Source organism: Artemia sp. Qi Xiang Cuo, chromosome 13 (genome assembly GCF_049724085.1).
Source record: "Artemia sp. Qi Xiang Cuo chromosome 13, ASM4972408v1, whole genome shotgun sequence".
Lineage (NCBI taxonomy): Eukaryota > Metazoa > Arthropoda > Branchiopoda > Anostraca > Artemiidae > Artemia > Artemia sp. Qi Xiang Cuo.
In genome coordinates this window covers 16,725,548-16,742,047 of record NC_142806.1, presented here as the reverse complement: position 1 = coordinate 16,742,047, position 16,500 = coordinate 16,725,548, and the positions used below count along the sequence as shown (strand labels likewise).

Genomic DNA, 16,500 nt, shown 5'->3' with positions numbered 1-16,500 from the left:
TATATTGACGACTTAAGCATCCATGATGAAAATGTTAGCAGAATGATGGAATTTTTAGATGTTGCGAGAGTTCAGTATGCATGAATAGATTTGAAAATTAATTTTAAGAAGACTAAATTGTTAAGACTAGGAATAAGTGAAGGTGAAGAGGTGATATTGGGCAACGAGAATATCGATCAGGTTCACTTGCCTAGGTAGGTTGCCTAGGTAGCTTGCCTTGGTTGACAGCTTCACTTGCCTAGGTAGTATAATTAGTAAGACGGTGGGCGCAATGAGGATGTTGAAAGTAGAATATCCAAGGCCCTGGGTGCTTTTCACAGTTGAAAAAATTTGGAAGAATAGGAAGAAAAGTCGGTGAAAAAAAAGACTAGAATATTGCAAGCTACAGTGACCACAGTGGTAAAGTATGGTTCTGAAGCGTGGCTGTTCCCGGGAGGATTTGTTATATGTTTTCCAGAAAAATTGTTTACACATTGTTTTAGGTAGCCACCTGACTGACCGTATCTCAAACAGCAAGCTGTACAAAAATGTGGTTCGATCTCACACCCTAGAGCAATAGTGAGAGAAAGGTTGGTATGGATATGGCAAGTTATGCGGATGAAGAATAACAGATTTCTAGAGATAATCCTTATCGGCCAACCGTCTAGGGGCAAACAAAAAGCAAGTCATCCACGAGTGGGATGGAAGGATGTCTTAAGGAAAGGTACAAGAGAAATGAGAGCTTCTTGGAAGGGTGTAAAGAGGGAGGCTTTCAATAGATTGGGATGAAGGAGGAGTGTGTGCAGCTGTGTTAGCCTCAGGCGGCTTGGTGCTGTAGTGAGTTATTAGTAGTAGTATTAGATTATGTTTAGCTAAAAAAAAAAAGATGTAACGTGGTAAATATCGTAATATCAGCAAAATTTGCAAGCAATTAGACACATTTTCCACAACTAACAATGACATTCGTCATACCAGAGGTAAATGTAACCGAACAACGTTTGTCACCTACAAATTAGTATAAATATTTGAACAGAGATGGCGGTTTCTTTGCGTTCAATAGAGCTTAGCGCAATTCATTTTCGTAGATTTGTCGGTGTGAAAGGCCTTGGATTAGTTGAAAGTTACCTCAGGGCATCACTTTCAACCAATAAGAGGCCTTTTCTAGTAATGAATCTACGAAACTTAATTGCAATAAGCTCTATTGAACGCGGAGCTAATTTCTGTGAAGTAAACACAACGCTTTTCGGCAATGACTTTTGAATAGATGCTTTGCAATGCTTTTCGTCAAAGGGATCTTTGAATTTTTTATGCGGCAAACATAACTTGAAAGCAATAATACCACGTTTAAAAATAAAAAAAACAGTATAATTACACGTCAGCTTGATATTTTATAGCTAGCATGTTATATTTATATAAAAAAGATGGAACATATATTTCACAATTTCGGAAAAAATTCAAAAACAATTAGACCTGACATCCACACTTAAATACTGATTTTAAGCATTTAAAGGCGAAAGTTCAAAAATATAACACCAACAATCTTCATAGGAAAGAGGAAAACATAACTGAACATACATCATCATCATTTACGTCATAAAAGCATTTCTTGGAGAGTGATGACGTCCTATCTCGGTTAAGTATATGTAATCTTTCGGTTATGGTAATTTAAAAGTAGTTTTGCATAACTTTTCGACAATAGTCTTACCAACAATTTTTATAGGAAAGAGTAATCCAGCGTCACCATTTACGTCATCAGAGTATTTCTTGGACAATGATGATGTCTTGTCTTGGCTAAGTATATATAATCTTTCTCTTATGGTAATTAAAAAAAGTTTTGTAACGCTTTCCATCAGTGATGTTTGAGCTTTCTATATTAAAATGTTGTCCTACTTATCTCGCAGGCTATATACAAATTTTCCTTGTAGAAAGAGCTATTAGTTAATAGCTACGTGAAAAACTCCCTCTTTCCGCTACCCTCTAAAACTTATATTGCGCTCTATACATCTTTTTAAAAATGCAGTTTGATAGCTTATCAAAATATTCTCCAAACAATTACTTTTGAAAGTGGCCACAATTTCGTTGATAATAATGTCACAATATTAATCCCTAATTAGGAGACGAACCTCTTGGGGCATTTATACTTGGTCCTCATTTTCAAATTCTTATCTTTACGGCCAAATACAAACCTTCCTTGTAGAAATAACTATACTTTAACAACTATAAAAAAAAACTTGATGACCCGAAAATAAAAAAGATTTGATAATTTAAATAAGAAGGGGAGACTGAGGTAATGGCGCTCAGCAGGCAATGGCGGTCACTATGATTTCTCGTAAAATGGATAACGCATATTCACACTGATGGGTGCTGCCATCTCGAGATAGTTTATGGAAATACTACTAGATTGCTCGGCATCTTGCCAGTCTTAGGTTGCCTGTTGTGTAAGAAAGACTGTTTTGACCTTTTACCTTATTAGACAAACAATGGTTTAATCCACTGTCAGCTTTGTGTTTACATTTCACGGAACGAAATTCATCTCGCATTATCAAGGTAAGTCATGTAGTTGTATAACGTAGCATTTTATTCAGGTTAGGCACTGGTATTCTGATTTTTAGCCGTTAAATAATAACCATGCGGTTGGGGTAATGGTGGTCACCGCACTAGGGGTAATGGCAGTCATGACCGGCATTACCCCATCAGTACTCATTTTTTTTTTATATGTTTCAGATGCCCAGAAAATACATAAGGAAAACAGATAAAGCTGCATGGACTGCAGATGACTTAAAGAAAGCAAAGACAGCCATTTCTAGAGGATTATCGATTCGAAAGGCTGCTGATCAATTCAAAATACCATTCAGCACGTTGCAAGAACGAATGAAGATTGGGATTGATTCTGATCCAAGCTTAGACAGGAAGTGTCTTCCCTCCTGTTCACAAAGCAGCTCTAGCTGACCATGTAAAAACTTTATCGAAGATTTTCTACGGCATCACTGCACTGAAACTAAGAAAAATTGCATTTGAATATGCAGAAAGAAACCTATTAAGCCATAGATTTGATAAAGAAACAAAAATGGCTGGCTTGGATTGGATGTACGGATTCATGGACAGAAAAAAAAATTAGTGAGCGCAAACCTGAAGGCACAAGCATTGGAAGAGCCACTGGGTTTAACAAAGAGGAAGTAAATCGTTTTTTTCCAAAATTTAGAAGAGGCTATGGATAAATACAAGTTTAAAGATGCCAATTATTGGAACGTAGATGAAACAGGGATCACCACTGTGCAGGACCCTGGTCTAATACTGGCAGAACGGGGCCAAAAGCGTGTGGGTTCTATAACAAGTTGGGAAGGGGGAATAAACATTACAGTTATGTGTGCAATGAGTTCGGGAGGGCTTTATGCTCCACCAACGTTCACTATTAGAAAAAAATGGACCACCTGGATCAGTTTACTCATGCTCTAGGACAGGCTGGACCAATGAAGAACTGTTCGTTGTTTGGTTAAAGCACTTTGCTCAGTTTACTCATGCTAGTAATGACAATAAAATGCTTCTTATTCTGGACAACCATTCCACTCATTGCTCAACTGAAGCATATGATATTTGTAGGGAGAAAGGGATTGTTATGGTGTCACTACCGCCCCATACATCACATAGGCTTCAGCCTCTGGAGGTAGCATTTAACTCGCCTTTCAAGGCTGCTTCAAAAAGGGAATGTGATTTGTTCATGAAATCCAGGAATTTAGTAAAAATAACCCCTTACGATGTAGCAGAGATATTCAATAAAGCGTATTCGCCAGTTGTTACGATTGCAAAGACAATAAGTGGGTTCAACAACACAGGGATCCATCCTCTTAATCCAGGAGTTTTCACGGGTGAGGATTTTTTAGTAGAGGACATCCTCCAGAAGAATCAAGATTTAACGCCTGTTTGTGTGGACGTTTCCTTGAAAGCTACTGCAAATGAAGACATCGCAGAAGTAGGTCGATACGAAGTCACGACTGAAAAAACTTAGAATCCTCTGTCCTACTTGACAAAGTTCATATTCAGCCTAACACACAAATTAATGTGTCTATACAAGAGATTTCTCCTCTACCTGGATGCAGTAATTGGGCTGAGAAACCAAAAAAGCGAGAGAGAACAAAGAAACATCCTAATATATTGACTTCAAAACATATTAAAATAAGTATTCAAGAAAAAAAAAAAGAAAACTAGAAGAAAAATAAAAAGAGACCAATTACAAACTAAAAAGGAAATAACACAAGAACAGAAGGCCTAAGCGAGTAAAAAAAGAATTAAATTGAGAAAATAAAAAGCCTGCTGTTCCTGAAAGAAAAACACAAAAAAATGGAGCAAAAGCAAATGATCAAGAAACTTTTTGAATCTGACTCTGACACTTCAATCGATGAGGAAAACATTTGTGAAGACGAATCAGAAAGTGAGCTATGTTTGACAGAGATCGGCAAAGAAACCAGTTTCTATTGCGAAGACACCGGGAAAGATGGAGAAATGTGGTATCGGTGCACTTCATGTGCATTATGGGCACATCTAGAATGTTCTGGATGGGACACTCCTGAGGGGTATTTATGTGACATGTGCTCAAGAAAGTAAAATTGACTTACAGTTCTGCAAGGTCATAAGTTATATGAATATTTTATTTATTTTTTTGGCGCTTGAATATTTTAAGCCTTTTTTAGTATTAAAATATGTTTTTTTTTTTTTGTTTTTTTTGTTCTTAAAATAATTGATTTATAATTATGTCCATACTTTCAATTACATTTTTTTAATTTCCTAAATACGGAATTATGTAACAATATAAATATGATGATTTCAATTTAACGTGTTTATGTCATTGAAATTTCCCACATTTTTTTATTTACAGCCCTTTAGTAGAACATGACATTACCGACTGCCATTACCCCTAGGATAGGGGGTAATACCGGTCAAAGCTGGTTTGGCAAAACAATGCTTAATGCCTATATGTAATCTTGATTAAGTCTCAATCCAAGTATGCAATAGGTAAAATATACTATGCTAGCGATTTAACGTGATTAAGTTTGAATTTTATTTTTCTTTGAATTTTTATTCTCATTTTACCTTAGGTGAACGCCATTACCCCAGTCTCCCCAAAGTGTCCAGAAATTCAAGAAAATTTAGGGTCTCGACGGGGAGGCTTGTACCCCCTCCTGGGTACGTGCTGTTCCTTAGGTATGGACTAATAGGTCTTTTTTATTTACATCAGTTTTTTTTCTTTTTTTTGTTTATGGTTAATCAATTGTTTAATAGTTAGGCGCATGTAAACACTCCACTGCAAGTAGTTTTCTAACTTTTGAGGGGACTAATAGTAACTTAGTTGACGTTTATTGTTTGTAATAAATTAAACTGAACAGAACAACCCACCTTCTGAATTATGCAGCCACCAATATTGGCAATTTAATGCCGATATATATTCACATAAATATTCCGGACACAACTATTTTTGAAAGTGGTCATAATTTTGTTGATCATATCGTCAGCTTAGTTGATCACAATGTTGATCACATGTTGATCACAATGATAATGTTGATCACAATTTTAGCCATAAACAGGAGAGGAAACTCTTGGGACATTGACTCTTGGTCCTCTACTTTCCAATTCTTTTCTTAGGTCGTCAACCTTTTTTTGCAACTGGGCTTTCAGAGCAAGTAACTGTTTTGACCTCGCACCAACTGGTTCCTAAAATTACAAAATGGCTTAAACGGCTTTCACACTTAAAGAAAGAAAAACGAGCTAAAATGGGGTTTTTAAAGGCTAAATGAAAATACTGACAAAACACAACAAAGTGAATATTTCGAGGGGACACACGCCTCTCTTCTTCAGCGCGAAATGAAAAAATAAAATCAATGAGAGTGCTAAAGAAAAAAACAACAAAATAAAACGTGAAAAGTCAATATGAAAAAAACAATGGGGGAAAAAAATTGAAAGATGAATAAAATTCAATAAAAGCCAAAAATTGTAAGAATTAAAACCAAATACCTAACAACAATAAAAGTGACAATAATATTGAATTTTATTCATCTTTTATTTTTTTAATTTCTTTCATTGTTTTTGTTCACATTGACTTTTCGCGTGTTATTTTGTTGTTTTTTTTTCTTCGGCACTCTCATTGATTATATTTTTTCATTTCGTGCTGAAGAAGAGAGTCGTTTGTCCCCTCGAAAAATTCACTTTGTTGTGTTTTTTCAGTATTTTCATTTGATCTTTAAAAACCCCATTTTTGCTCGTTTTTCTTTCTTTATGTTACGTCAGGCCAATGTGGTTTAAGAAATTATCGGCTTTCACACTATGTACGCAATTTTCAATGCTAAGTGGTTAAGTTATGTTGCGTCAAGTAAGAACTATATACTTAAACAAGTCCTTTTACATTAGGCTGAAAAAAAATTCCCACCAAAACCATATAGCATTTGGCGGCACTTAGCATTGTATCAAGCTTTGTAATAGTTTTCTATCAGGACCTGATATCAGACCCTTACTACTACACTAATTTAACCAACTACACAAATTAAATTAATTATTCCTGTCATTACAGTAAAAAAAAAATAAGTGTTACCAAACGCTAGATGGCACTGAGTTTTTCTTTTGCTGACACTAGCACCAGTTCTTACTTTAGTAAGTTACCCCTACTCTTTGATTAGCTAACATAAAAATCAGTAAAACCATCATAATCATTGTATAAAATTTATCATAATCATCATAAGCAGACTATTCAAAAATTAGAAATATGGAACAGTGATGGAGATTTGAGGTCTGATCACCGTAAAAGACTTTCTAACAAAGTTTATTTGGTTACTTTCAAAATTTATTAGTTAATAACCCGAACAATTCCATTCTCTTTCTAATAACTTGATTTTTCCATAAAGCTTACTTCAAGTAAAATTCTACGAGTAAAGAGGGAGGTGGTTGTGTGAGGAGGTAGTCTATATCATGCTTAAAATTCTGATTTCTGTTCGTTTTCTTTCTCGAGCTTCTTGTTCCTTTCTCCATGCTCATTGTAATGAAGAGTTTTGTTTGGTCAAAAAATCATATCATAGATAGCAAAGGCAATATCTTTTTATAGATCCCTATCTCAGTACAAAAAAAAAAAGGGAAATCGTTAAAAGTAAGAACCCTAAAAATTATTTTTAGAACGTAGAATGTATCATACTTCCCATACATTTCACTGGTTTTTGGCACTTTTTTGACATTGTAATAATTTTATCAATTGGAGAAAGATAAAGTATTTTTTCTCGAAATATTGGTTAAATAGCATGGCCACATAATATTGTAATATTAAAAAGTAAGATGGAACATAGATATTTTATTATGTAAATATTGTAAATTTAATATCCTTAGCATGTTAATAAACAAAATCAGTTTATATTTTTAAATCAAGTATACAAAATTACAATGGAAAGGCATTTATACGAAATGTAATTTATACGAAATGTCATTTATACGAAATGTCATTTATACGAAATGTTATTTATACGAAATGACATTTAGTACTTTTTAAAGATCTTAGTTCCAATAGGCTTTGACACTGGAGTGTCATATCAACTGTTCACAAAAATACAGCCTTTTTGGGAATTGATTTGGAAAAACATTTTCCGCAAAAGAAGTTTTCAAAAGAAAAGTAAAGAGCAACGTTAAACCAAAGATGGGAAGAAATAAAGTCAAATATTTTTTCATGCGAAAAACAAAAATAAAACACCATCAATAATTAAATGAAACCCAAAACGACAGTAGAGATGTCTTATCAACTACTAGATTTTTGTTCATAAAAAGTGCGACTGATACTTCTATTACGTTGTTTATAACATTTTTGGTGATATAAGTCTGAACCGAATAAGAGCAAACCACTATTTTAGGAAAAATTTAGCTTTAGGTTATGACGCTATATTGATTTTAATACGTAATAGATACCAGAAAATACATTGAAAAATCAATCATGGTATGATGATCTACATAGTATTTTAATTAAATCGCTTTTGATTCTTACGAAGAATACTAGAACTTTGAAATTGCCAACCAAATGATCCCTCTCTTGGATTTCTACGACCTCCTTCAATATGAAGTGGACAGGAAAGAAAATACACAGAAGCCAAATCGTTCTTAACTAAGTGCACCATAATTTTGACAAAACAATCAAATTTAATAAAGAAGTAAATCTAAAAAGATATTTTGCAAAAGATTTATGCGGAGAGGGTATTTATAATAATAATTTCAAATGTGGCATCAAAACTTGCATTAAAAAAAAGAGCCAACAGCAAAACGAGTGTAGGCTAATCGAAAGTCCAAAGCAATTAATATCTGGCATAATCAGTATAACTAAAAGAAACAGTTCGCTGAACTCAAATCTACACATATGTAAATTGTTGCATCATGTCTACTTTTTTTTAAGTTGAACAGGGGCAACAATTCACTAAAATGCGGGAGGGGGGGGGACTTTGTGATTTTTAAAATGAGGGTAAAAAAGAGACATTTCAAAAATCTAGGGTGGGGGAGAGGTGGTTATTTTGCTGTTTTTGTTTTTTGTACGAAAATAGCGAAAAAAGTAATTTTCAAAGTCCAGACAAGTAAATGTCCCCTCCCACCAACTGACATTGAAAGATAGATTGAAGGTATAATCCGTGCAACTGAAACTAGAAAGTAAATAAAATCTACATAAATTAGTGCATCGAATTTGAATCTATGCACATTTACTGTATCATATATAATTTTTCTTACATTGAGTCTCCGGAATACAATTTATAATTAGGTCTCGTTTACAATTTACAATCACATCCTGCATCATGTCTACTTTTCCTTACATATAGTATTAGGTTCAATTCAATTTACTTTAGTTCAATATATATTTAGGCGATTAAAACGTTTTCTGGAGAAAAAAAAGTACCACCAGGCTTTCTACTAAAAATACTTTTTGCTTTGTTTTATAGCTGAATTACAAAAAAAACAACACCGTTAAACCAGAACAAAGGTTCTGGTTTAACGGTTTAACAATTCAATATATATTTAGGCGATTAAAACGTTTTCTGGAGAAAAAAGAGTACCTCCAGGCTTGCCACTAAAAATAATTTTTGCTTTGTTTTATAGCTGAATTACAAAAAAACAACACCGTTAAACTAGAAAAAAGGTTTAACATATATAACACCCCCCACCCTTCTGGAGCCTAAGCAAGAACGATTTTGGTCGAAAGGGTTAAGAAATAGTACCTGAGCTCTGAACCTTGGGTTCCAACGGCAGTAATATGAAGTCCAAAGCCTAAGGTGGCGCAAACTGGCAACAGGTACAAGGACTTGATTGCTTGAAACGGCTGCACAGTAGAGGGGATTCATGAAGTCCTCTGAATGGCTATTGATGAACGACCATATTGATACAGTTCGATTTTTAATGTCTTCCTTGACTCTTTGTAGTTCGCTAGAAAACATTTTGATCTTTATTCGACTTAAAGGAAACATAAACGGTTCGAAATTGAAACAGTTCGATTTTTAATGTCTTCCTTGACTCTTCGTTGTTCGCTAGAAAACATTTTGATCTTTATTCGGCTTAAAGGAAACATAAACGGTTCGAAATTGAAACAGTTCGATTTTTAATGTCTTCCTTGACTCTTCGTTGTTCGCTAGAAAACATTTTGATCTTTATTCGACTTAAAGGAAACATAAACGGTTCGAAATTGAAACAGTTCGATTTTTAATGTCTTCCTTGACTCTTCGTTGTTCGCTAGAAAACATTTTGATCTTTATTCGGCTTAAAGGAAACATAAACGGTTCGAAATTAAAACAGTTCGATTTTTAATGTCTTCCTTGACTCTTTGTAGTTCGCTAGAAAACATTTTGATGTTTATTCGACTTAAAGGAAACAGAAACTGTTCGAAATTGAAACAGTTCGATTTTTAATGTCTTCCTAGACTCTTTGTAGTACGCTAGTAAACATTTTGATCTTTATTCGACTTAAAAGAAACATAAACGGTTCAAAATTGAAACAGTTCGATTTTTAATATCTTCCTTGACTCTTTGTAGTTCGCTAGAAAACATTTTGATGTTTATTCGACTTAAAGGAAACAGAAACAGTTCGAAATTGAAACAGTTCGATTTTTAATGTCTTCCTAGACTCTTTGTAGTTCGCTAGAAAACATTTTGATGTTTAAGGAAACATAAACGGTTTGGAATTGAAAAAGTTCGATTTTTAATGTCTTCCTTGACTCTTCGTTGTTCGCTAGAAAACATTTTGATCTTTATTCGGCTTAAAGGAAACATAAACGGTTCGAAATTAAAACAGTTCGATTTTTAATGTCTTCCTTGACTCTTTGTAGTTCGCTAGAAAACATTTTGATCTTTATTCGACTTAAAGGAAACATAAACGGTTCGAAATTGAAACAGTTCGATTTTTAATGTCTTCCTTGACTCTTTGTTGTTCGCTAGAAAACATTTTGATCTTTATTCGGCTTAAAGGAAACATAAACGGTTCGAAATTAAAACAGTTCGATTTTTAATGTCTTCCTTGACTCTTTGTAGTTCGCTAGAAAACATTTTGATCTTTATTCGACTTAAAGGAAACATAAACGGTTCGAAATTGAAACAGTTCGATTTTTAATGTCTTCCTAGACTCTTTGTAGTACGCTAGTAAACATTTTGATCTTTATTCGACTTAAAAGAAACATAAACGGTTCAAAATTGAAACAGTTCGATTTTTAATGTCTTCCTTGACTCTTCGTTGTTCGCTAGAAAACATTTTGATCTTTATTCGACTTAAAGGAAACATAAACGGTTCGAAATTGAAACAGTTCGACATTTAATGTCTTCCTTGACTCTTTGTAGTTCGCTAGAAAACATTTTGATGTTTATTCGACTTAAAGGAAACAGAAACGGTTCGAAATTGAAACAGTTCGATTTTGAATGTCTTCCTAGACTCTTTGTAGTTCGCTAGAAAACATTTTGATGTTTAAGGGAACATAAACGGTTTGGAATTGAAAAAGTTCGATTTTTAATGTCTTCCTTAACTCTTTGTACTTCGATAGAAAATATTTTGATGTTTATTCGACTTAAAGGAAACATAAACGGTTCGACATCGAAACAGTTCGATTTTTAATGTCTTCCTTGACTCTTTGTACTTCGATAGAAAATATTTTGATGTTTATTCGACTAAAAAGAAACATAAACGGTTCGAAATTGAAACAGTTCGATTTTTGATGTCTTCCTTGACTCTTTGTAGTTCGCTAAAAAACATTTTTAATATTTATTCGACTTAAAGGAAACATAAACGGTTTGAAATTGAAACAGTTCAATTTTAATGTCTTCCTTGACTCTTTGTAGTTCGCTAGAAAACATTTTGATGGTTATTCGACCTAAAGGAAACAGAAACGGTTCGAAATTGAAACAGTTCAATTTTTAATGTCTTCCTTGACTCTTCGTTGTTCGCTAGAAAACATTTTGATCTATATTCGACTTAAAGGAAACATAAACGGTTCGAAATTGAAACAGTTCGATTTTTAATGTCTTCCTAGACTCTTTGTAGTTCGCTAGAAAACATTTTGATGTTTAAGGAAACATAAACGGTTTGGAATTGAAAAAGTTCGATTTTTAATGTCTTCCTTGACTCTTCGTTGTTCGCTAGAAAACATTTTGATCTTTATTCGACTTAAAGAAAACATAAACGATTCGAAATTGGAACAGTTCGATTCTTAATGTCTTCCTTGACTTTTTGTACTTCGATAGAAAATATTTTGATGTTTATTCGACTTAAAGGAAACAGAAACGGTTCGAAATTTAAACAGTTCGATTTTTAATGTCAACCTAGACTCTTTGTAGTTCGCTAGAAAACATTTTGATGTTTAAGGAAACATAAACGGTTTGGAATCGAAACAGTTCGATTTTTAATGTCTTCCTTGACTCTTTGTGCTTCGATAGAAAATATTTTGAGGTTTATTCGACTAAAAGGAAACATAAACGGTTCGAAATTGAAACAGTTCAATTTTTGATGTCTTCCTAGACTCTTTGTAGTTCATTAAAAAATATTTTGATATTTGTTCGACTTAAAGGAAACATAAACGGTTCAAATTGAAACAGTTCGATTTTTAATGTCTTCCTTGACTCTTTGTAGTTCGCTAGAAAGCATTTTGATGTTTATTCGACTTAAAGGAAACACAAACAGTTCGAAATTGAAACAGTTTGATTTTTAATGTCTTCCTTGACTCTTCGTTGTTCACTAGAAAACATTTTGATCTTTATTCGACTTAAAGGAAGCATAAACGGTTCGAAATTGAAACAGTTCGACTTTTAATGTCTTCCTTGACTCTTTGTAGTTCGCTAGAAAATATTTTGATGTTTATTCGACTTAAATGAAACAGAAACGGTTCGAAATTGAAACAGTTATATTTTTAATGTCTTCCTAGACTCTTTGTAGTTCGCTAGAAAACATTTTGATGTTTAAGGAAACATAAACGGTTTGGAATTGAAACAGTTCGATTTTTAATGTCTTCCTTGACTCTTTGTACTTCGACAGAAAATATTTCGATGTTTATTCGACTTAGAGGAAACATAAACGGTCCTAAATTGAAACAGTTCAATTTTTAATGTCTTCCTTGACTCTTTGTAGTTTGCTAGAAAACATTATGATGTTTATTCAACTTAAAGGAAACAGAAACGGTTCGAAATTGAAACAGTTCAATTTTTAATGTCTTCCTTGATTCTTCGTTGTTCGCTAGAAAACATTTTGATCTTTATTCGACTTAAAGGAAACATAAACGGTTCGAAATTGAAACAGTTCGATTTTTAATGTCTTCCTAGACTCTTTGTAGTTCGCTAGAGAACATTTTGATGTTTAAGGAAACATAAACGGTTTGGCATTGAAATAGTTCGATTTTTAATGTCTTCCTTGACTCTTCGTTGTTCGCTAGAAAACATTTTGATCTTTATTCGACTTAAAGAAAACATAAACGGTTCGAAATTGGAACAGTTCGATTTTTAATGTCTTCCTTGACTCTTTGTACTTCGATAGAAAATATTTTGATGTTTATTCGACTTAAATGAAACAGAAACGGTTCGAAATTGAAACAGTTCGATTTTTAATGTCTTCCTAGACTCTCTGTAGTTCGCTAGAAAACATTTTGATGTTTAAGGAAACATAAACGGTTTGGAATGGAAACAGTTCGATTTTTAATGTCTTCCTTGACTCTTTGTACTTCGATAGAAAATATTTTGATGTTTATTCGACTTAAAGGAAACATAAACGGTTCGAAATTGAAACAGTTCGATTTTTGATGTCTTCCTTGACTCTTAGTAGTTTGCTAGAAAACATTTTGATGTTTATTTGACTTCAAAGACACATAAACGGAAAAGAGTTTGCAGTGTTGATGCTTATCAAATGGATAGGAAAAAATTAGAAAAAGTAAAATTTATTTTCACTTCTTATGTTCACTGAAGACAAAAGAAAAAAGTAATCATTCACCAAAAATAAAAATTTATTTTCATTCTTGATTTACATTAAAGTAACATTAAAAAGGGAAAAACAAACAAAAATGGAAAAAATATATTCATTGTTAATGTTCATTAAACTCAAAACAGGTCGTCCCCGAAAAGGGGTGAGAACATGTCATAAGAAAGGATTGGAAGCGTAAAGAGAGAAGCTTTGCGTAGGTCGGAGTAAAGGAGGATCGTGTGCACCTGTTGTTGGCCTTACGCAAATTAGTGCTGCAGTGGTTGGAAGTAGTATGACTAAACTCAAAGGAGAAAAGTAAACATAAGGGCAAGAAGAGAAACTGGAAAGTAAAGGTATATTTATTTTCGAAAAAAAAAGTAAACATAAAGAAAAAAGAGGAAATGGAAAGTAAAGGTATAGTTATGTCCGATAAAAAAATTAAACATAAAGTAAAAAAAAAGAAACTGGAAAGTAAAGGTATAATTATTTTCGATAAGAAAAGTAAACTTAAAGAAAAAAGAGAAAATGGAAAGTAAAGGCATATTTATTTAAAAAGTAAACATAAAGGAAAAAAGAGAAAATGGAAAGTAAAGCCACATTTATTTTCAGCTTTGATACTCATAGGACTAAAACTAAACAAATAAATAAATAAAAGCAAACGTGAAGGTAAAGCGGGAAACTTAGTTTAATTTTTACATATATGTAATTTAAAAAAAGGAAATACAAAGGGGAAAGGGCAACATAAACAAACAAAGGAAAGAAAGAATATAAAAAACCATAAAGGAAAATTCAAGAAAAAGTAAGTAGCTAATGCATAATACCTTCTAAAGAGATTAGAATGCAAATAATCGAGTAACGCCGTCAGAAGACACTTATTAAACTCAAAGGAAAAAAGGAAACATAAAAGGAAAATTAAAGGAGATAGGGAAATTAAACATAAAATGAAATTTTATGAGTTTTGATGTTTGTTAATTATAAAGGAAAAAATTATGCATATCTGGAAAAAGAAAACGTAAAAAGGTAACGTATAGGCATAAAGAAAAAAAAAGAATATAAAGACTATAAAGAAAAGTAGGAAAAGAAAATGGAGTACCTCTTGCACAAAAAAAGTGTCAGAGAGACTAGAGTAGAAACTGATACAGTAAAGTTCAAAGAGTGCGGGTAACTGATAAGAGTGGAAACTCGTGCTAATGCAAAAAAACAAAAAAATAAAAAAAATCACCAACAGTATCTAGAGTCTGGCAAAAGTTGGCATTTTTTGCAAACCCTAAACAGCCAAATACTTGCCTTCTTAGGCAGTATGAAATGCAGGTGAGGGTTAAGAGCCCAGAACTATCTAACTAGTAGGCCACCTAGTTTTAAGTTACCTACCCTAATTAATTAGCCAAGATTTGCCCATCATAACCTAGGTCTGCTTTGTGCAGCCTGGATAGGCTCATAGAGTTAAATTAGTTCTTGAAACAAGACTAATACGTGTTATTTGTTACTTAAACAGAGACTTCACCTTTATATATTACAAACATTGAGATTAGGCTAGGCCTATATCATTATCATATAAATTATCCAGTTCTGTTTGAAATTTTCTTACTTATTTAGACACTTTTAATGCTTTCTCCAGTCACTACGCTGCGTTTGGTGCTAGTAGTTGTTTTCAATTCCTATCTTTCCGTGTTAAATCGCAGAAGTTCATTAATTTTAGAAGAAAAAGGAAACATAAAGAAAAAAGCCAACAAGAAGAAAAAAGGAACTTTAGAAAAAAAAATAAAGTACCTGCTGCAGAACAAAGTTTCAAAGAGATTAGAATATAATTGATCAAGTAGTGTCAACAAAAAACTATCAATAAACTCAAAAAAGCAAAAATTAAGAAAAAAGGAAAAATTGGAGGAAAGAGTATAAATTACCTGCTACAGAAAATTTTTTCAAATAGGTTAGAATACAAATAATCCAGGATTCTCACCGTAAGACGTTTACTAACCTCAGAGAAAAAAATTGATCACAAAGAAAAAAGAAAGCATGAAAAAAAAGTAAAATTCGGATTGGGGGGGGGGATAAAGTACCTCTTGCAGAAAAACGTTCTAAAGAGATTAAGAGTACAAACTATATAGCCTTTTCATCAGAAGAGGTTCTCGAAACTGAACGGAAAAACAATAAAGAAAAAAAGGACAAATTGCCTATTTTTTCCAAAGAGATTAGAATAGAGATGATCAAGGAGTGTCATAAGCAGATATTAATGAAACTCACAGGAAAAAATGAAAAAAATCGAAAACAAAGAGAAATAAAAATATGAAAAATTAGGAGGAAAAAGAACAACTTGTCTGTTCCAGGAAAATGTTCCCATTATATTACAGTAGAAATGACCAAGGATCGTTCTTGAAAGATATAAATTAAACTCAAAGTAGAAAAAAAAAATCAAAAACATAGCAAAATAAAAAAAAATTAGGAGCAAAATGAACAAATTAGCTATTGCAGAAAAACTTCCCAAGTAGTTTAGAGTAGAAATGGTCAAGGACTGTCGTTAACAGATATTAATTAGACTCAAAAGAAAAATAACCGATGATATAAAGAAAAAACGAATATTAGGAGGACAATTAAACCCAAAGAAAAAAAAAATCCAAACCAAAATAAAGAAAAAGGAAATTATAAGGGAAAATGCGAAATTACCTGTTGCAGAAAAACGTTCCAAAGAGATTAGAATAGAGATGATCGAGGATTGTCATCAGAAGGTGTTCATTAAACTCAAAGGCATGAGGAAATTGATTCATTACTTGCCAAACACAATCGACAAACTGAACAAACACAGGAGAGCGATCAGCATCTTGGTATCGATCGTCACCATGTCCTATACGCTGAAATTAAAAGACAATTTCTTTGACAACACTGCCTTTCCGTTTAAAATATAACACTCCCCCGCGCTTCACCAAGGAGCAGTTTCTATGTTTCGGGTAACAACACAAGCGTTAAAAAAAAGAAGCTAGCAGGGGATTAAATTTTTTGGGAAAGCAATTAACAAATCTGAAGTAACTAAACAAATTAAGCCGCACATAGAAAGATATATATCCAGACAGAAGAAATCTGGATGGAAAATATATATCCACA

General features: G+C 33.0%; 1 protein-coding gene across 1 annotated transcript in view; it reads right to left on the bottom strand.

Moving 5' to 3' along the window:
* Positions 1 to 4,730: 4,730 nt before the first annotated feature.
* The window catches only part of mtm (phosphatidylinositol-3-phosphate phosphatase), an 88,210-nt gene continuing 76,440 nt past the window's right edge, over positions 4,731 to 16,500 (bottom strand). Inside the window, exons 10-12 of the mRNA XM_089099522.1 lie at positions 16,066 to 16,250; positions 9,201 to 9,405; positions 4,731 to 5,685 (exon numbers count right to left, since the gene is read on the bottom strand). Of these exons, the coding sequence (XP_088955648.1) occupies positions 5,545 to 5,685; positions 9,201 to 9,405; positions 16,066 to 16,250 (531 nt within the window). The 3' untranslated portion in view covers positions 4,731 to 5,544. The remainder of the gene's footprint in view (positions 5,686 to 9,200; positions 9,406 to 16,065; positions 16,251 to 16,500) is intronic.